The sequence below is a fragment of the Scomber scombrus genome, chromosome 7 (genome assembly GCF_963691925.1).
Source record: "Scomber scombrus chromosome 7, fScoSco1.1, whole genome shotgun sequence".
Lineage (NCBI taxonomy): Eukaryota > Metazoa > Chordata > Actinopteri > Scombriformes > Scombridae > Scomber > Scomber scombrus.
Window position 1 is genome coordinate 15,594,621 of NC_084976.1, and position 22,056 is coordinate 15,616,676.

Here is a 22,056-nt window from a genome sequence, read left to right on the forward strand (position 1 = left end):
TTGAGGTAGACCTTAACAGATGGTGTAGTCACCATGTTGATGGTGGACCGGGTCTGCTGGACGGTGTCGTGCAAAATGTTGGGGTGCTGCTCTTAACATGTCTTGCAGGGGCGCTTAAAAGTACAGGCCTCTGGAGCATGGTTGCACCCACACTTCCAGCACCGTTTACCATCCTGGATCCATTTCACAACTTGACTGGTGGACAGCTTCTTGAAGTTGTCACAATTATTCAAGAAGTGCTCCTTATTATCACGATGGGGACAATATGGCTTGGACTTAAAGGCAGCTGTAGAGCGAACAGGTTCTGAAGGATTGGCGACTTCTCCAGCATTGAGAAGAATGGTTGTGGTCTTCTCTTTATAGTGAGTGATGCGGTCTTTCTTGACTGGCTTGAGTGCGTCACACTGATATCTAATATTAGTTATGTACTTTTAATGACAAATATTTTAATATTTGAAAACCCATAAGTAAATCAGAACTTATAAAGGCTGAAATATTAAGTGTGGTACTACCACTGATCATGGGCACCTGGTTTTGTTTTAACCCTTTCATGCATAGTGGTCACTACAGTAGACAGCTATTCAAAAGCTGTTTTCTTATGCATGGATTTTGATGGCATAGTTGCACTTCAGCCACCACAATGGACACTAGTGCGTAATGATACACTACCAGTTCATCTGCAGTAACTTTTTTGGTTGTAAATCAGTTGATTTATGTTATTATAATGTAATTTGCAGTTTTTGTAATAAAAACAATATTTGAACAGATTAATTCCACTATATGAGTAACAGTTTTTATATTTTGCAGAGGTCAAGCGCAGTGCCTTGAGTAGTCAGCATAGACTGTATATAAGAAATGGACGTAACATCCGTGACGTCACCCATTGTTTTGTGGAGTGCTGCTCTGAAGCCAATAGTTTCGGATCTGGGCAGCGCCATCTTGAAAATTTCTGGTGCATGCCGGGAAAAATAAAAACACGGATTCTACTTATATGGGCGTCAGGCGGGGCATGAGGCGCCCTCCTGAACCGGCGAACTAATCAACCTGTCAATCACGACGTAGCCACGCCCTAATGCATACCCTGCTTTATTGTCAAATATAAAGTCAGGGAGGCCAAAATTTCAAAAATGAACATCATACTGCATTGAAGATGGCTTTAAACTAGCAATTGAGATCATAAACACAATTTGAAAATGTTTACTGAGGTTAAAATCAAGTGAGAAGTTGGTGAATTCTCCATTGACTTGTATATAGACGGAAGTTCTTTTGACACCAAAACAGTTGCCCCCTGGTGGCCTTTTGATAGAATGCAGTTTTAAGTTACTTCCGTGTTGGCATCATTTCAGAGGACCGGAACTCCCCGCCTGGTAGTCAGGAGCAAGGTTCACCATTATTTCATTGCATTTAAGGGTAATATAATATGTTAAAAATTGAGGTTAGGAGGAGTACTTCCTGCCCTACAAAGAACTGATGCTAGAAACAGAAACAGTGTATTACCTAGAGTAAACAGTGGTACATTGTCATTGCTTCAGGTTACACACCCGCCTTGGCTTGTGCCCCCAACAAAGATGTGGCAGACTGCCTAGCCCTCATCCTGGCCATCATGATGCCTTTGCACCCCAGCACCTACCCTCCTTTTCAGTGCCATTAACCACTATACCACCAGCCCCTCCAAGAGCATCACCTTCGATAGCCTGCCCAGTAGTTAAGTGTTTCTTTACTGGAAATGATAATATAGCCAAAAGCCAGCCGCTATCTTATCTATGTTTTTGTAGTGACATGAGGAGGTATCATCGAAATAACTTCTCATTTTAACTAAATGAATCAAATGTTTCTGTTGTCCTCAGAAATCATATCTTCGTGGACTCAGTGTCACAATTCTGATTTCATGCGCACAGGAAAAGAGGAAAGAGACCACTCCTTGATTTCTGTACTATGAACTCTACTGACACATCCTTTCCTTCCTGCACAAAGAAAAGGAAAGTAATTTCTCTTGAAATTCAGTTTGCAAGGAAGTGTTTTTAGTTCGTAAACAGCTGATCACCCATACAGCAGCTTCATCAGGTAAGATATTGCTGACACTACATTATACAACAAATGTTGGTTCAGTACATTTTCTTGTATTCTCAGTTAAGCAATTCTGGATATTTGGTTTGGATATGGGCTCACTGCAGGATTTATCATTGTTTGTTTGGCTGAGACTGATTGGTTAGAAAGAATGAAAAAAGAGTGCAGACAATTCATACAATTACGTAAAAGGAAATACTATAAAATAGTTTATGTATCATGTTGTTTAATGTGTAATTTTATAACAAGCTTGTAACTCATATGTAGTCCTTTAATATGTCATATTTTGTTTATGTCACTTAATGTCACTTAAACATCCCACAGTACAATACAACAGGAACAAGTCAGAGAAGTATGGAGAACGAGAGAAAGATGATGATGTTCTGTCTGCTTTTGGCAGGTAAGATGATTAGTTGTCCCTTTGTTTCAAATCTCCTTCCTGTATACATCCCAATTAAACTCCCAGAAGTCATTTGTATCTTTGCATCTTCTGTTACTCTCTTTCAGCTATTAGCAGCCCTGTGTTTACTGGAGAGTGGAAGGCCTCTGTTGCCAAAAACCTTGACGCCCTGGTTACATCCTGTGTCGTGATACCCTGTTCATTTACCCATGCTATAAATGAGCTGCCCCACTCCAGACTCAGGGGGATCTGGCATCGTTCAACAGAAAAAGAACAACGCATCTATCATGAGGATCAGACGACGATCTTGGAAAACTTTCACAGCCGCACAAGGTTATTGGGAAATTTGGGCCAGGGTAACTGCACCTTGGAAATGATTGAAATTAAAGATCATGACAATGGCCCTTACTGTTTTCGGGTTGAATTGATAACAGGGACTGAAACATCCAAAACTGACAAGTTCTCCTTTGTTGACAGTTGTGTCAACTTTAAAATGATCAGTATGTCACCAACTTTCGAACAATCCATGAATTTATAGCAATTTTCTATGTTACAACAATGTGCCCTTTTCTTTATCTCTGACTTGTTTAGTTTTTTTCATTGATAGCTGAACCCCCAAAACCAACTCTGATTCCACCAAAGACAGCCATTCAAGGTCATCCTTACACCATCACCTGTTTAGTCCGCCATACCTGCCCCTCCCATATACCTCAACTCACATGGAGTAGAGGCACTGCAAAGGAGATCCTTGAGGTTCACAGAGAAATTCATCAAGGTACCTGGGAGGCTCAATCCAATCTGACGTTCATCCCTGAGGAGAAGGATAACCACACAGACATCACCTGCACTGCTGGATTTTTTGGAGGGGGGAAATCCACTGAAAAAACTTACGCTTCATGTAAAACGTGAGATTCCATTTGTTCATTTATTTAGTAGGGAATGTTTTGTGATCCTTTTAAACTTAGTACTGGGAGGGGTCATATTGAAGGTAATATACGTCCATGATGACAAAGTAATGCTTCTATTTATTACATGAACAGTCACTCATTTGCTTAATAAGCATGACACTGAAGACATTGATATCAGCTTCAGTGTAGCTCATCATAATATCAACATATAATCTCATACTAACATTACTTGTATTGTTTCGAATATCCATTATTTTAAAGCACTTACTGGATGTTTTCTCAGCTCTTTTTGTGCAATTAAGGATGACTTTCTTATTTATGAATTTTATCTATTTGCAGGTCCAGAAAACTATAACCACATCAACCTTCCTGCAGTAGTGGGAATCGGCATCGCTGTGATCTTCGCAGGCCTCTGTATTTTCATGATGAAAAAATACAAGTGAGTGATTTCATTTCACTGACATACACTGATAGACACAGTACATCAGATCAGCAATAACATCTCTCCTCTCATTTCCTGTTTCATTTTTATCTGACAAAAAAATGAATAAATAAAAGTAAATCAAATCTCCAGAATAGGGGTGATTTATGCCTGCAACTGTCAGGGAAGGGAATAAGGAAGCAGTTAGTTGTTACTACATAAGAGTACAGATGTAGAGGTAACACACTACATTACAAACCTGATAGGTAAACCCTGTAATGCTGAAAATCCCGAAGTTCAATTCTTCCTAACCTCTAATTACAGAGTAGGTCTGAGTTGAGTGGGGTTAGGGGAACTGGGACTAGATCTTTGGTCTTCCTGCCATGTGGAGATAGTAGTAGTGTTCTCCTAATACACAGGTACAGCTCTATCTGTCACACTAGCGATGCATATTCAAACAGAACGTAACATGTTCTTAAAGCAAACCACATCCTTGTGCTGCACTTGATTACCCTGCTCAATGTCTGTGACATGGTTTCAATGCAAGCGTCAGGAAGTAAACAGCCTAGAAACGGAGCTGTGTCTGAGAAAAGTTCAGCTCATAACGGTGCACCACATTGCACTGCGCAGTGCTGCATGCCAGTTAGGACACTCCAATAGAAAACAAAGCAAACTGATTTTATGGATAATGCTCACTCACATCGCATTCAATTAGGACACGGTGTAAACTGCTTAGCAGGGTTTTGGGACAGGAGTCGAAATCCACTCATCCTGAGAGTAAATTTAATTTGCATTGTTTTTAAAAATCTCCATTTTTGCATGCATTTTTTCTGTCTCTGTTTTCATTTCTGATCATATCTTCATAAATTCAATGCCACAACTCAGATTTTATGCAAACAGGAAAGCAACCAATCCTTGATTTCTGTAAAATCAACTCTCCTGACACTGCCTCTTCCTCCCTGCAAAAAGAGACAGAAAGACATTGCTCTTGAAATTCAGTCAGTTTGCAGTTCTTTCCGTTGCCTTTCTCACCTCGGAGGTGACCAAAACTGGCTTTTGATTTTGGGGAGTTGATTGCTACAGAAAAAAACAATAAGTAAATTGATCTATTTTACAGTTAATGGCAGTTGGTCACTCTCACTCCAGGCAGGAGGCAGTGTTAGGGGTGTTTTTATCTTCACAGATATTTTAGCAACTAGTATTGTGTTGTTTCAACTACAAACTTTCACACTGCATTGCATCACTAATCTGACAAGTTTATTCATGTTAGTTTTGATAAGCTTCTATTTACATATCAGATATCATCAGATATAGTTTTTTGTTCTCTTTTTTCTATGCTCGAAACAGGAAGAGAGTCTAAACATGACAAGTGAAAAACAGAATTTCACTGCTATAGGTGAGAAGTTTCTTTCATTAATTATGTACAATCAACACTTTAACCACATTTAACTGAAATGTGCATTTTTAAAGAAATAGTTCAAAGTTGCATTCATATTTTTTTGTCCAACATAAAAGGCAAAGAAATCAAAGTCAAACTGGTCAACATACAGCCGCTGCTTACACAACTAGCAGACACAGAGCAACATTGTCTCATCGGACATCTGATCACAAGTCTTGGCATTTAATACTCAATATTTTATTATGTAATAATTCTGCTCTCATCGTGACTGGATCTCAGTACACAGTCCAAAAACGTAAAAACAGGCCACAGATGTCTGAGAACTGCAGAGAGTTGTGTGATAATTCTTTATGGGTTTGTTTCTAAACGTTACCATTTTGAACATTTTCACATTACAGTAAATAACAATAACTTTATTTAAATAGCACATTTTAACAACTGAATTTTTAAAAAGTGATTTACGGTAGAAAACAAAAATGAATAATTAAAATGAATAAAATCCAAAATGTAAAAATCAAGATAAAGTCATTGAAAACAGTTACATGAGTGAGTAGTTAAAGTTAGATCAAAGCCATGAGATGAAAATGAGTTAAAAAGAGATTTAAAGGAGGATACTGAGTTTGCCTGTCTGAGACCATTTGTTGTGTTTGTTTTTTCTTCTTTCAGATAATCAAAGCAAAGGCAGTGGACAAACTTCTGAAATGCTCAAACCCGACCTGCATCCTACAGTTTGTTTCTTTGTTTTTCAACTGACATTAAACCAAAAAGCCCATTTTTGTTGTATTATTCATATATCAGCTTCAGAGAAATACCATTACCTTAATAGCAGCTTAATAAAACAGAATTCACAAATACAAAATATATGATTCTGTTAACACAGCTTGAATGTTTCAGCAGCACTATTTTCCTGAAAAGCAGCGTTTTATAGAAGTTGCATATTATCCCTCTTTAGTAATGATGTTACTTTCTTATATCATCACACAAGTTCAGCATTCCTGAGGACAAAATGCACGTTTTTGTTGTTAAGGCCATACCAGGAAAACTATGCAGCAAGCCATGACAGGATGCACTGTCTTGTGTCTTTTGCCATAAATTCTATATTTATGAAGCTTATGCATTTACAGTTTTGTTTGTTTTTTCTCAGAAAGGTGATAATTTTACTTAATGTTCCTAATAAAGTGGGTATAAGTGTATGTGCTGATTGATTTTTTTCTCTATTGATTATTGTTTTTGTTGTTGTTTCATTTTCATTTTCTGTCTGGGGTTTGCAGTCCTCACATTCAAGGAATATATTCAGATCTGTTGTGCCATTCTGCCTTAGGGGTAATAGATTATTTGTAACCTGCCCGTGAGAGTTACACTGGGAGGTGTAACACTGATTTGACTTTATTTTGTTTTATTTATTGTTGTTTCAAAGAAACTGCTAGTCACAATTATATTATTCATTTATTTTACTATTTTTTTTGTTTCTTTAATAGAATGCATATATATTGGCTTCATTCAAACTTGGAATTCTTATTGAAAACTTCATAGAGGTGATTTCTCCAGAATAGGGGCGATTTATGCCTGCAACTGTCAGGGAAGGGAATAAGGAAGCAGTTAGGTGTTACTACATAAGAGTACAGATGTAGAGGTAACACACTACATCACAAACCTGACAGGTAAACCCTGTGATGTTGAAAATACTGAAGTTCAACTCTTCCTAACCTCATATTACAAAGAAGGTCTAAGTTGAGTGGGGTTGGGTGAACTGGGACTAGATCCTTGGTCTTCCTGCCATATGGAGATAGTAGCAGTTTTCTCCTACTACACAGGTACAGTTTCTAAACAAAGAAGCACTAATTTTAGCCCTGAGTTGTTCAGATGTGTCATTTAACCAACAAAGTTAAACTTCAAATTCATAGCGTTGAACTATTTACAACTCATTTAAGTTCTCGTCAAAAACAGACAAAATACATCATTTACATGTGTTTCCTATTTGTTTTCTTAACATAAAAAATACATATAGTACCACAAAGTTTATAATCAGATACAGGTATAGATCAGCAGTGTTTCCTGTAGGATTTTTTTCAGCAGCAGGGTTTTTGAACCTGGGTGGTGCAGTATGTCAGTGATCAGAGGAGGAAACAACAATATGTAATTAAAAAATAAGAAATGAACTACACTTTACTGCAAGCAAACTTAAGAACATTTATCTGCATTTATTTTTAGGCAATATATACCCACAATGTGTAGAGGCAAATTGTAATGTTTCAGTTTAAAACGTTTATGCATAGTACTTGCTGCAATAAGTTTGGACTTTTTAAACAGAACAGTATTATATTGCGATATTTAGATGTTTCTTTACTGGAAATGACAATATAGCCAACATCAACTTAGTCAGAAACTTGGTGATATCCCTCCAGCCAGCTGCTACCTTATCTATGTTTTTGTAGTGACATCATTGAGATAATTCCACTCACCCTGAAAAAAATCTACTCACCCTGAGAGTAAATATCACTTGCATTGTTTTTTAAACATTTGTAATTTTGCATGCCTTTTTTCTCTTGCCCCCAGAGGTCATATCTTCATAAACTCAATGCCACAACTTAGATGTCATGCACATAGAAAAGAGACCACACCTTCATTTCTGCACCATCAACTCTACTGACACTGCCTCGTCCTTCCTGCACAAAGAAACAGAAAGACATTACTCTTGAAATTCAGTTTGCAGTTGTTTCCATTGCCTTTAGAGTTTGTATCTTTGTCGAATCTAGAAAAGCACACCACATCCCATTATTCAGAAGGAAGTGTTTTTAGTTCATAAACAGCTGATCACCCAGACAGCAGCTTCATCAGGTAAGATATTGCTGACACTACATTATAAAACAAATGTTGTTTCAGTACATTTTTTTGTATTCTCAGTTAAACAATTCTGGATATTTAGTTTGGATATGGGCTCACTGCAGGATTTTATTTATCATTGTTTGTTTGGCTGATTAGATTTATTTCTTCAAAGTATGTGAGACTGATTGGTTAGAGTGAAAAGAGTGCAGACAATTCATACAATTATGTAAAAGGAAATACTTCTGATGAGGAATTTTAAATAGTTTATGTATCATGTTGTTTAACGTGTAATTTTATAACAAGCTTGTAACTCATATGTAGTCCTTTAATGTGTTATATTTTGTTTTATGTCACTTAATGTCACTTTAACATCCCACAGTACAATACACCAGTAACAAGTCAGAGAAGTATGGAGAACGAGAGAAAGATGATGATGTTCTGTCTGCTTTTGGCAGGTAAGATAATTAGTTGTCCCTTTGTTTCAAATCTCCTTCCTGTATACATCCCAGTTAAACTACCAGAAGTCATTTGTATCTTTGCATCTTCTGTTACTCTCTTGCAGCTATTAGCAGCCCTGTGTTTACTGGAGAGTGGAAGGCCTCTGTTGCCAAAAACCTTGATGCCCTTGTTACATCCTGTGTCGTGATACCCTGTTCATTTACCCATGCTAAAGATGAGCTGCCCAGCTCCAGACTCAGGGGGATCTGGCATCGTTCAACAGACCGAGATCAATGCGTCTATCACGATGACAAGACAAAGATCTTGGAAAATTTCCGTGGCCGCACAAAGTTGTTGGGAAATTTGGGCCAGGGCAGCTGCACCTTGGAAATGACTGAAATTAGAGATGTTGACAATGGCCCTTACTGTTTTCGGGTTGAATTAGTAACAACAGGGACTAAAACATCCAAAACTGACAAGCTCTCCTTTGTTGAGGATTGTGTCAACTTTAAAATGATCAGTATGTCACCAACTTTCCAACAATTCTTAAATCTATACCAGTTTTCTATGTAACAACGATGTGCCTCTTTCTTTATCTCTGACTTGTCCTTTTATTTCATTTACAGCTGAACCTCCAAAACCAACTCTGATTCCACCAAAGACAGCCGTTCAAGGTCATCCCTACACCATCACCTGTTTAGTCCGCCATACCTGCCCCTCCCATATACCTCAACTCACATGGAGTAGAGGCACTGCAGAGGAGATCCTTGAGGTTCACAGAGAAATTCATCAAGGTACCTGGGAGGCTCAGTCCACTCTGACTTTCATCACTGAGGAGAAGGATGACCACACAGACATCACCTGCACTGCTGGATTTTTTGGAGGGAGAACATCCACTGAACAACTTACACTTTATGTAAAACGTGAGATTCCATTTGTTCATTTATTTAGTAGGAAATGTTATGTGATCCTTTTAAACTTAGTACTGGGAGGGGTCATATTTAAGGTAATATAGGTCCATGATGACAAAGTAATGCTTCTATTTATTACCTGAACAGACACTAATTTGCTTAATAAGCATGACACTGAAGACATTGATATCAGCTACAATGTAGCTCATCATAATATCAACATATAATCTCATACTAACATTACTTGTATTGTTTAGAATATCCATTATTTTAAGGCACATACTGGATGTTTTCTCAGCTCTTTTTTTGCAATTAAGGATGAATTTCTCATTTATAAATTGTATCTATTTGCAGGTACCGAAAACTATAACCACATCATCATTCCTGCAGTAGTGGGGATCGGCACTGCTGTGATCTTCGCAGGCCTCTGTATTTTCATGATGAAAAAATACAAGTGAGTGATTTCATTTCACTGACAGACAAAGCACATCAGATCAGCAATAACATCTCTCCTCTCATCTCCTGTTTCATTTTTAACACATGAAAGTCTGTGAAGTTTGTATAGAGTATCTGCTCCTCAATAAAAGAGACTTTTTTTCTGTCTGCTCAAGGAATCGCATTGCAGAGCTCCAAAGTCAGGAAGGAACGTAAGTACAGAAATGTTATTGATCAGTTTCAATGTGTGTTGCATCATTGATATGCATTTCAAATTCTTCCACAGTATTATGAGAATTCGATTTATATATTGTTTAAATTATTGTTTTAATTTTTGGTCACATTTAGCGTGTGGAACCGGCTTTCCAGACTGTCTCGGAGGTAAGAAAAATTGGCTTTCGATTTTGGGGAGTGAGATGCTACAGAAAGATCAATAAGTAATTTGATCTATCAAACACTTAATGACAGTTGGCCATTCTTACTCAAGGCAGGAGGCAGTGTTAGGGTTTTTAACTTCACAGATATTTTAGCAACTAGTACTGTACTGTCCCAACCGCAAACTTTCACACCGCATTGCATCACTGATCTGACAAGTTTATTCTTGTTGTTTTTGATAAGCTTCTATTTACATATCAGATATCGTCAAGTTGTTTTTTGTTGTTTTTTTTCTATGCTCGAACTAGGAGGGAAGTCTCAACATGACAAGTGAAAAAGAGAATTTCACTGCTATAGGTGAGAATTTTCTTTCATTAATTGTGTACATTTCACACTTTAACTTCATTTAACTGAAATGTGCATTTGTTAAGAAATAGTTCAAAGTTGCATTATTCATTTTTTGTCCAAAATAAGGCAAAAGAAGGCAAGCAGGTCAACACACAGCCGCTGCTTACACAACTAGCAGACACAGAGCAACATTGTCTCATTGGACATCTGATCACAAGTCTTGGCATTTGATACTCAATATTTCATTAAGTAATAATTCTGCTCTCATTGTGACTGGATCTCAGTACACAGGCCAAAAACGTATTTTAGCAACTAGTACTGTACTGTCCCAACCGCAAACTTTCACACCGCATTGCATCACTGATCTGACAAGTTTATTCTTGTTGTTTTTGATAAGCTTCTATTTACATATCAGATATCGTCAAGTTGTTTTTTGTTGTTTTTTTTCTATGCTCGAACTAGGAGGGAAGTCTCAACATGACAAGTGAAAAAGAGAATTTCACTGCTATAGGTGAGAATTTTCTTTCATTAATTGTGTACATTTCACACTTTAACTTCATTTAACTGAAATGTGCATTTGTTAAGAAATAGTTCAAAGTTGCATTATTCATTTTTTGTCCAAAATAAGGCAAAAGAAGGCAAGCAGGTCAACACACAGCCGCTGCTTACACAACTAGCAGACACAGAGCAACATTGTCTCATTGGACATCTGATCACAAGTCTTGGCATTTGATACTCAATATTTCATTAAGTAATAATTCTGCTCTCATTGTGACTGGATCTCAGTACACAGGCCAAAAACGTATTTTAGCAACTAGTACTGTACTGTCCCAACCGCAAACTTTCACACCGTATTGCATCACTGATCTGACAAGTTTATTCTTGTTGTTTTTGATAAGCTTCTATTTACATATCAGATATCGTCAAGTTGTTTTTTGTTGTTTTTTTTCTATGCTCGAACTAGGAGGGAAGTCTCAACATGACAAGTGAAAAAGAGAATTTCACTGCTATAGGTGAGAATTTTCTTTCATTAATTGTGTACATTTCACACTTTAACTTCATTTAACTGAAATGTGCATTTGTTAAGAAATAGTTCAAAGTTGCATTATTCATTTTTTGTCCAAAATAAGGCAAAAGAAGGCAAGCAGGTCAACACACAGCCGCTGCTTACACAACTAGCAGACACAGAGCAACATTGTCTCATTGGACATCTGATCACAAGTCTTGGCATTTGATACTCAATATTTCATTAAGTAATAATTCTGCTCTCATTGTGACTGGATCTCAGTACACAGGCCAAAAACGTAAAACAAGCCACAGATGTCTGAAAACTGCAGAGAGTTGTGTGATAATTATTTATGGGTTTGTTACTACAAGTTACCATTTTTAACATTTGTTCAAATTATTAGTAAATAATGATAACAGTAACATTTATATAGCACAAGATAACAAGATAAAGTCATTGAAAACAGTTGAGTAACAAATGAGTAGTTCGACAAAAGCCATGAGATACATATGAGTTAAAAAAATAGATTTAAAGGAGGATACTGAGTTTGTCTGTCTGAGACCATCAGGTCAAGTCATAACTTGACTCAAATTAATTGATTCATTCAGATTTAAATGTCAAAACAACTAATTGCAACAAATGTTTATTTTTATCTTTCAGATAATCAAAGCAAAAGCGGTCGACAAACTTCTGAAATGCTCAAATTCTACACTTTGTTTGTTGTGCTACTGACATTAAACCAAAAATGTTTTGTTTTTTTTGACAGACTTGATCATGCATTATTCATATATTAGCTTCATAGAAATGTCATTACCTTAATAGCAGCTTAAAAAGAAAGCATGCAAGAATACAAAATATGTAATTCTCTTAAAACAGCTTGAATATTTTGGCTGCACTATTTTCCAGAAAAGCAGTGTTTTGTAGAATTTGCAAATGATCCCTCCTTAGTAATGATCAGTATTCATGAAGAGAAAATACAAGTGGGATGCCCTGTCTTGTGTAAATTTGTGATTTTTAGCAAATCTTCATAAACCTTGACATTAATTACAAAAAGTTTTTCTCCAACTGACTACATCAAATGAGAGATGTTGTAAACTGTTTTTTCATCTAATAATAACAACCTCCAGTTTCAGTTTTGTAAACCTTGATCTTTTTACATGAAATCTTGGATTGTGTTCTTTCTGTGGTTGTCTCATCATTGCTTCTTTGTAATGCCTTTGTCATCTGGTGGGACACACACACACACACACACACACACACACACACACACACACACACACACACACACACACACACACACATAGTTATGCCACTAGGAGGAGCTGTATGGACTTTGTTCTTTACAGATTTAAAACACTTGCTGATAAGACAACCTTTTTTTGTCAACACGTGTTTTATAGAATGAAAGTGAAGGAAACAGAGAGTGGACACGTTCAGAACTGCTTTAAAAAAGTGACGTAGAAACAGGTTAAACTGTGCTGTGGCAAGATCTACCCATATTATTATATTATTTATTTAGCTATTACCACAGTGCAAATAAGCAAACTAGCTCCCTTGTTATCCTTGAAAAATTCTGGAGTCCATATCCTGTATTCATTTTTATTGTTGAATACAATCAATCAATCAAGATCCACGGCTCCCACTCCCACATCTCAGAGAAGCACCCGCAGTCAAAGTCAGTATCAAACTCTACCCAGGTAAAGAAACAAAGGTAGATAAAAATGTAAACCAACCTGCAGTGCAGAAAACATAATTTACCTGCTGATAATTTACTGGTCTTGGAGACAGCTCCACCCATTTCTCAGACTTGCGTATGGTACCTTTAACATTACTGTAATGTAAAGCAGTAACACTAGAATAAACTGGACAATTAAAACCACATTAATGTCAATTTAAAACACTTCTGCTCCACTAAATAGTTTTTGCTGGCTACTTGCTTTGTTGTATTTTGTCTAACAGATTATTTGATTCTTCACATGTTCATGTCATATATGATCTTCTGAATTCTGATTCAGTCTGTCCCATGAAAGAAACTACAGTCTGCCTGCTAGCAGCACAGAGAGTTCAATTTGTTTTAGCATCAGCATGGTTGGAGTGGCTGGTGGTTTGTTGGTCACTCCTTGTGAACTAGAAGCTACAAAATTAAGTGCACACTCTACTCCTACTCCACACTTTAACCCATACAAATAAATGTTTTGAAAACAATGGGTAATGGAATATATACAGTATATATAAAGCAAAACAATACAATTGGAAATATTACTGGACATCAGAGCAGGGGATGTTACAATGCAATGGTAGTTTTTCCCAAAACATTCTCCATGAATATAACCTCTAGCCTCTCTAGGGTTGAATAAATAATGTATGTGTGTTTAAGAGGGTAAGAACTGAGGAATGATGTGTAGCTGGGGCCTCACATACGTCACCAGATCATCTGCCTTCAAGGCATGAATAGAGGTGTCTTCAGTCAAGCCACATGGGGAGTGATATCCCATACTAGATGTGCTGTACCTCGTTCCTCTCATTCAGGCAACATAAGTTGTAGCCATAACATTTTGTTTCCTATTACTATCATTCTGAATTAAGAGGAAATAAAGGTCCGATATGCTATTTTCGAGGGCTTTAATTTTTTTAATTCAACATAAATGTCCTGGTGTTTGCCTGAGTGACATCCTGAGGTGTCAACAACTTTGCTTAATCTGTGCATGTTGTAAATGGATGAATAGTATTTTACTCATATCAGACCCTTGCCTAATACAAACGATGAAGAGACAGATCTGCTGTGTGGGTTAAAAGTCCTCCCCCCAGACCTCCCTGGTATAGGGTCAGCCCCCCATCCATAAATCTCTTGTGACGCCCTTCGTCCGACAAAGACCACACCATTTACCTCATTTACACTTATGAAGCATATTTCTCACCATGCAGGTACTTTGTTTGTGTAGCCAGTATAAAATCTGTATCTCTATAGTGCATGTTTGGACATCACCTGTGTGCAGGACGTTTACAATGTGAGATCACACTAATATTTGAATGGTTGTGTTATGATAATTATGGACAAAATAACATGGCCAACTCATGTTTACTTGACAATAATGTGTAATTAGCATTGGTTTAGCAAAAGTGGCATTAAGTAAGTCACCCTGCAAGGTGTGTGATGTGTGGATGAAGTCAAGGCATGATCAAAACGTCTGCATCTGATTGGCTCTGACCTTGATATTCCTATCCTAACCGTCACAATCCTATGAGTACTAGCCAATCAGTAGGGCGGGTCATTCCGTCACCATACTAGGAATGCTATTGGTTTAGAACCCGGAAGTTATAGTAACGGGGCGGATTCAGGGATAGAGAGAGGATTTTTGCAAACAGGCAATAACTTGTTCATATGGTCAACAGTTGCAACATTTTTATAACCGTGTGTCCTTGTTGCTCTGTAAACACTCAGCAGTGTAACAGTCTGCTGTTTCTGGACAACCATGGACGAAGTGACCGGAGCTCAGCTAATTGCTGAGTCTCTTAAAACTCAGGTGAGTCCGTTTAAAAACAAAAAGACAACACAGTTCTATGAAATATTGTGAAATATACGGTAATTTTCTAGCTTTGTTAAGTATTAAGAAGTAACTCTAACTACGCAGTTGCAGTTTAAAGTGTGTCAAGGTTCATCCGCCGCGCTGTGAAGTTTAGTAATGTTTCACAATGCTGCTGCTGCTCTTCAGAGGACCCTCATGTAAATTAGATTTATTAAAGAAGTAGTTCTAAGCGTGGGGTCCCCCCAAGGGTCCTCGGAGGGTTCCAAGGGGTCCATAGCAAAATGGGGGTTAGATTAATTTCACTAACATTATATCCAGTAAAATGTAAGCCCACTTAGAGAATGTATAAGAACGACTAATCGAGGATTTCATTCTATATATATTTATAGGATTCTGGACTTAATCATACCTATCATATACCTAGCACAAAATCTTATCAGTTAGGTTCATTGGCCAATTATGTATCAGTTTGGGGGTCCTTGATATGAAAAACTTAGAGACCCATTGTTAAATTGTATGCTTTTCTCCCTACAGAGAGTGGAGTACATGTTTGGGATAGTTGGGGTTCCTGTCATTGAAGTGGCCATGGCTGCTCAGGCTGCAGGGATCAAATATGTGGGAATGCGCAATGAACAAGCGGTAAAATATTCAGATTTTCTGTTAAACTGCTGTTTACCTTGCACTGATTTAATGTATTGACATAAAAACCTTTCACACAACAGGCATGTTATGCAGCATCTGCCGTTGGATACCTCACTGGAAGGTAAGGCACTAAGTCACTGATCCAAATAGAGCAGGTGGTGTGTCAGCTTGTATCTTACATGTCTCCTGTGGTTATCTGTATGCAGACCAGGTGCCTGCCTGGTGGTGTCTGGACCTGGACTCATTCATGCTCTGGGTGGAATGGCCAACGCTAACATGAACTGCTGGTATAACTCTAAAAACAGACTGATGTTGATGGCTTTTTACAGTCTATACAGTCTATATATTTTAACATGGCACCTGCTGGGGGCTTGTCATATGAAGTATATGTTGCCTTTGCACAGGCCAGTGGTTGTTATTGGAGGATCCTCAGATCGTAACCAAGAAACAGCAGGAGCATTTCAGGAGTTTCCTCAGGTAACACATGCCTTTTTATGAATTTTTGCTTGAGAAGGCTTCATTACTGTGACACTGTTACCATATTTTTTTCCAGGTGGAAGCATGTCGCTTGTATAGCAAGTTCTCTGCAAGACCAAGCAGTTTGGAAGCCATCCCTGCAGTGATAGAGAAGGTAACATATCAACCTGAAGTTACACTGTCTGTCTAGCCTTTTGTCTCTTCTTTGTCCCTTTGTTTCGCTTCCTCTGTCACAGGTATTAAACATAGGTTGACTGACGTTGTGACGATGGTGTTTGGTTGCTCACAGGCTGTTCGCACAAGTATTTATGGACGTCCAGGTGCTTGTTATGTGGACATTGCAGGGGACATGGTCAATGCGAAAGAGGACAGAAGCAAAGTCAGGTTTGTTGACACTTGTGCCCCAAGATTGGGTAGATTTTTAGTGTGGTTACAGATTCAAAGCATTGTGTTTGTCCTGCAGATTTGTGTCCTGTTGTTCACCTCCTCCAGTCAGTTTGGCTGACCTCAGTGCAATCACAGAAGCTATTGCTGTCCTAAAAGCAGCTAAAAGACCACTCATCATCATCGGCAAAGGTAACACCAAAACAAATGTTTTCCATGTGTCTTTGGATTATCTTGTGAAATAAGCTTTAAATTTCCTTCATCACTGGTGAATCAGAGTGGTGCTTTGGGTAACTTATGATGATATTGCATGGTGGTGCATCCAATAGGAGCAGCCTATGGCCGAGCAGAAACTGTTCTGAAGGACTTTGTGGAAATGAGCGGCCTGCCGTTCCTGCCCACACCCATGGGGAAAGGAGTTTTGCCTGATGATCACCCCAACTGTGTGGCTGCTGCCCGCTCAAGGTCCGCCTCTCTTTAATTTTAAACATAAGTCAGAAGCCAAACATTTACAGAACATTTATCTCAGCTAAAATTGTCATAATATACAGTATTATCTGTAGTTATTTAATATTAAGTAAAATTTTCTGTATAACTTATACTATATTCCTGTGTTGATTTTATCTATTCTATACACTTACATACATACACTTGATTTATGTATAGAGTAAATTTTTGTTTGACACCATTATGTAGATTATTCTTTTGTTTTGTTTTGTTTTTCACTCTCTACCTCAACCTATTGCAACCCACCTGCTCCTCTCTTGCTCCTGATATGAAGAGCTCTTCTCCAGGCTGACGTTGTCCTTCTTCTTGGAGCCCGGCTGAACTGGATCCTGCATTTTGGTCTGCCACCTAGATTTAACCCTGACGTCAAAGTCATCCAGGTATGGAAATGGCCACGCCAAGTTTGACTTGTGGACAATAAGTGTTGTCTTTTGGGGCTCTCTAAAATGATATGACTGCTGCCTTTTTACTATAAAGTTAATTGTGTACATTACATCTGTTAATCATCTTATCATTGCAGTGCAGTTTTTCTTGCACTGTGATTCACTGTTGCTACTGCCATGCTCTAATAACACAACACACTTGTGCTGCTCTGTGTGCAGGTTGACCTTTGTGCTGAGGAGATAGGGAACAATGTGAAACCTACTGTTGCTCTCCTGGGAGACATCAGTGCTATTGTCACTCAGGTACCATAACAGCTATTCATATTTGATTAATCTCTCCCCTTGTAGTCTGTGTCATAAGATCGTGATGTGATTTTAAGAGGAACTTTTAAAGAAAATCTCACGTTTGTCAAAATTGGTGATGTTTTCCTTTGGCATTTATTTTCTTTTTCCTTCAGCTCCTGGAATGTACCTGTAAAGATGGCTGGAAGTATCCCTCTGATACAGAGTGGTGGAGCACAATGAAGGAAAAAGCTGCTGCCAATGCAATGACATCAAGGGTGGGTTTAGACGCTTTTATAAAAAGCCTCCAGTTTGATACTGTATGTGGTTACTCTGATGATAATGATGTGACAATTTAATAAAAAGCAAAAGAACCAACTCTTTCACGAACACCACGACACCTGATGGACTTATATTATATACATATATATAAATAAGAGTCATGTTTTTGTTACCTTACAATGAGCCCTTTATACCTACATAGGGAGTGAGTCCTCTTCCACGGACTCCTCCATGTTGCACCACCATGTTTCTAAAGTAACCCAGAGTGAACTAACCAAACACTGGCTCTGGAGAAGGCCTTTTGCGCTTTTTCTCTGCCAACATAGGGTCTCCTACATGTTTGGAAGGAGGGGGTGGGAGGAGGGTAGTCACTCTGTTGCAATCTGCAACCTCGCCGCTAGATGTCACAAAATCCTACACACTGGACCTTTACCTCTCATGTTTGACTCACTTTGGATAACAACATCTGCCAATGAAATAGTAACATTGTAACACAAAGTATTTGAAGCATGTTGATGTGAAGAAACAAGATTTTTGTCTTTTTTTTTCTCCAAAGGCCCTCGCTCTTCAGTCAACACTGCCTATGAACTACTACACAGTGTTTCACCACATCTCCCATCTGCTGCCACATGACTGCATCATTGTCAGTGAGGGAGCAAACACTATGGACATAGGACGCACTATGTTGAACAACTACCTACCTCGACACAGGCAAGACAAAGTCTCAATAAAGCAGATGTTAAAGATGCACTACTCAGAACACAAACAACTGCATATGCTGTAGGGGGGTTAGTAGAAGTCAGGAGCTTCATACAGTGATCATCTTGGGGGCTGGAGTAACATATAGGAGTTTCAAACCAAAACAACAATATTTTTGAAAATGAAGTTGAGAAGTGTCCCTTTTTAAAAATTACCACATTCCAACACCCTGCTGGGTTGTCATCACTGTAAATGACAAATTATCCTAGTGTATATGTTCATGCCTGTCCAAATGCTCTCCTGAATTTGGCTGTATCAGACAGGAAATAGTGTTACCACATTTAAGTTTAAGTTTAAGAGTGAGAGAAATCACTGGGAAATATAATGCCACCTCCCCTAAACTGATTAAAAAACCCAGATAAACAGAAAGAGTGCCTGCTTTGAATGAAAAGGCTGTGCTTGTACCATAATATTTGAACCCACTTTGCAAAATTACCTTTACTGAAATGACCAGCAGAAATATGAACTAGGCTGGGAACTAAATTTAGGCTCATTCAATAGCAGGCAGCGGTGCCATCTCCTGCAAAAACAGAAATGCTTTGTGTAAAAAAGCTAACTTTTAGTCTGCAGAGACATGAGCAACTATGAGTGGATGCAAGCAGGTACTTAACTTCAGGCCAGCCCTGCTACTAAAACCTGTGATTCTTATCACATGATCAGGAACACTTTCTTGGTCAAATGTGCATTTTCACACTACAATCCTGTCATATAAAGCCAGTGTTGACAATTGTTTAATTGTATTATTGTGGTATTTGGCTATGGTAAGACTTTCAGTCTCTGCACATTTTTAGTAGACTGTGGTTAACTAATCCTGATGATATGCAGGTTGGATGCAGGTACATTTGGAACAATGGGAGTAGGCCTCGGTTTTGCTATAGCCGCAGCCGCTGTGGAGAGAAGTGAGAATAAAGGCAGAAGAGTAGTCTGCGTGGAAGGAGACAGCGCCTTTGGGTTTTCTGGCATGGAGGTTGAAACTATGTGCAGGTAGGTTTTATTCCTCCTTTTCTATATCATATATGTACTTCACATTCTAGAACAACTTAATTACATTCTGTCTGTTTTGTAACAGGTATAATCTACCTGTAGTCATCATCGTGGTCAATAATAATGGTATATACAGTGGAGTGGATCCTGAGACATGGAAAGAAATGGCAAAAATGGGAGATCTTGCCACTATGTGAGTCAATGCTTATAACCCATTGACAGTCATGAGTTCTTCCACTTTATCGGTTGTGGTGTGATTTCATACATTTCAACATATCTTATGTCATTGTCTTCCCTGTCAGTGCGCCACCTGTGACCCTCCTACCCGAAGCACGCTATGATGAGGTTATGACAGCGTTTGGAGGTCGAGGGTTCCTGGTGAGGACAGTGGAGGAGCTGCGTAGTGCCTTACAGCTTAGCTTGAGTGACTGGGAGAGACCCAGTCTCCTCAACGTGCTTATCGACCCTTCTTCAGACAGAAAACAGCAGGTACAGTATCTGTTGTGATACCGTTGTTGCAGTTTGTTAATTGTTCATCTAGCTAGATTGCTTCTTTGGGAAATCCTCAACATTTATCTTGTAGAAACATTCCCTGGTGAATATAAGGATGCAGTTGATTCTGCAACACCCCTTTTCTTCTGCTTACAATGTCATTATTTCACAGCCATGTTTCTAGAACATCTTCAATGCCGCCATTTTTCTGGCTAGGACTTTACTTGGAGAAGGCTCATTTATGTAAAGTCATTCTTGGTTAGGAGCCGTGGGATCTCAACAGGATAAATATAGTTGGTTTTCTGTCTTTTATTACTACAAAAAAGCCATGTGGGCAAATGAAGCCAAATGTCCAGACCTCAGTGCACATACAGATTTGAAGACTTTATGGCCATGTGCAGGTGAACTCTTGAGGCCCTGAGGCTACCTGAATCTACAACTTCTCACATCTTATTGCAGACTTCCAGAGAGTCAAGATTATAGGGTCAAGAACTTGGCATTGGTCATATCATTAGCAATGATTGAGATATTTGTGCATTTTATTGCCCTGAAATTTACAATCCCTGCAGACTGCAGTGAGCACCACAGTCACATGGCAGTATAACAAAAGTCGGCAAGTCTGGGGATTTTACCTGGGAGTAAAACAAAAAGGATAGATAGTGAATTGGATTACTTTGATAGTCGCAGCAGCAATGCCAGGCGTGATCCAGTGCATCAGCATTTCGGTTCGCAATTGAGCATAGAGCAGCAAACAGCTTGTTGTTTACTTGACTGACATGCCTTAGTGCACAGTAATCCATACACTCCAGGTGCACCGCAGAACTGTTGTATTCCCCTCACAATCCCTCCACCTCACACCAACCTGACCTTTCTATTTCAGGGTCCCCATAATTAGAAAGCATGGCCCTCTGTGTTTATGTTGAATGTATCCATGCAACCCTTTGCAGACATGTTTGAAGGTTGTATTGAGGACTGTATCCATGGTACTGAGCTCCACTCTGTGGCCAGCAGAAAAGCTTGTTCCCTCATTGGAGGTGCACCGCTCTTATTGTTTATCTCTAACTGTCATTCACAACGGACAGGCTTAAAGTTGAGTCTTTGGTTATGGAGGACAGAAAACTCCTTCTTGTTCCTGCATAAGTACATTTCTGAACTGAGGTCAAATGGATTCCACAGAAAGACACGTTAGATAAAATAGGTCCATGATCAAAGGATGACCTAATGATACAATGACGTTTTGTCTGTGTTTCTAGGAGTTCCCTTGGCTGACCCGCTCCAACCTTTAGACTGAGAGAGCGATCTGCTTCCTTCTTCATTCGGCACTTTATCAGAACAGCAGTGAAGGTTTTTCACAGGAAATTCACACTTGAAAATATAAGGATGCTTTTTCTGTTTGATTGTTTCTATGAAATAACTGAATATATTTTTAATGACTCTTGCCACACAGTAGTATTGTAATTAACAGAATAATTCTGCAATAAAACATTTTTACACATTGTACAATGAACATTATCGCTTTATGTCTAGCCGTGGGTTTTTTCTGCTCCATGATAAATCTAATAGGCAGCGTGATTAAAACACAATATGACTAATTAAACCATCCATCATGCTAAAGGATCCAGTGCAAGTTATTAAAATACTCATAAAACACCATACTGAAAATGAAACCCTCTGAGTCATCTTTAAACACATGGATAAAGGATTTCTTGCAGAAATAATAATCTTATGTAATATCTAACTTAGGTGAGTGTATTAGCTCCGATCGAGTTGCATGATTTTTCTCACAATGTAAACACTTTTGGT

General features: G+C 38.4%; 2 protein-coding genes and 1 pseudogene across 2 annotated transcripts; all 3 read left to right on the top strand.

Moving 5' to 3' along the window:
* The first annotated feature begins 2,394 nt into the window (after positions 1-2,394).
* LOC133983864 (myelin-associated glycoprotein-like) lies at positions 2,395-3,818 on the top strand (annotated as a pseudogene).
* Positions 3,819-7,928: 4,110 nt separating this feature from the next.
* Positions 7,929-12,634, top strand: LOC133983708 (myelin-associated glycoprotein-like). Its single transcript, XM_062422878.1, has 8 exons — positions 7,929-8,033; positions 8,401-8,476; positions 8,584-8,979; positions 9,086-9,382; positions 9,725-9,824; positions 9,982-10,017; positions 10,154-10,186; positions 12,195-12,634. The coding sequence occupies exons 2-8, from the start codon at positions 8,431-8,433 to the stop codon at positions 12,196-12,198; spliced, it is 912 nt and encodes a 303-aa protein (XP_062278862.1). The 5' UTR covers positions 7,929-8,033; positions 8,401-8,430; the 3' UTR covers positions 12,199-12,634.
* Positions 12,635-14,899: 2,265 nt separating this feature from the next.
* hacl1 (2-hydroxyacyl-CoA lyase 1) lies at positions 14,900-21,756 on the top strand. Its single transcript, XM_062422004.1, has 17 exons — positions 14,900-15,058; positions 15,596-15,700; positions 15,784-15,824; positions 15,910-15,990; positions 16,108-16,180; positions 16,257-16,334; positions 16,470-16,564; positions 16,644-16,756; positions 16,894-17,029; positions 17,346-17,451; positions 17,674-17,757; positions 17,913-18,014; positions 18,575-18,729; positions 19,603-19,761; positions 19,847-19,954; positions 20,064-20,250; positions 21,507-21,756. Exons 1-17 carry the CDS (start codon positions 15,008-15,010, stop codon positions 21,537-21,539), a joined length of 1,707 nt encoding a protein of 568 aa, XP_062277988.1. The 5' UTR covers positions 14,900-15,007; the 3' UTR covers positions 21,540-21,756.
* The last annotated feature ends 300 nt before the right edge of the window (positions 21,757-22,056 follow it).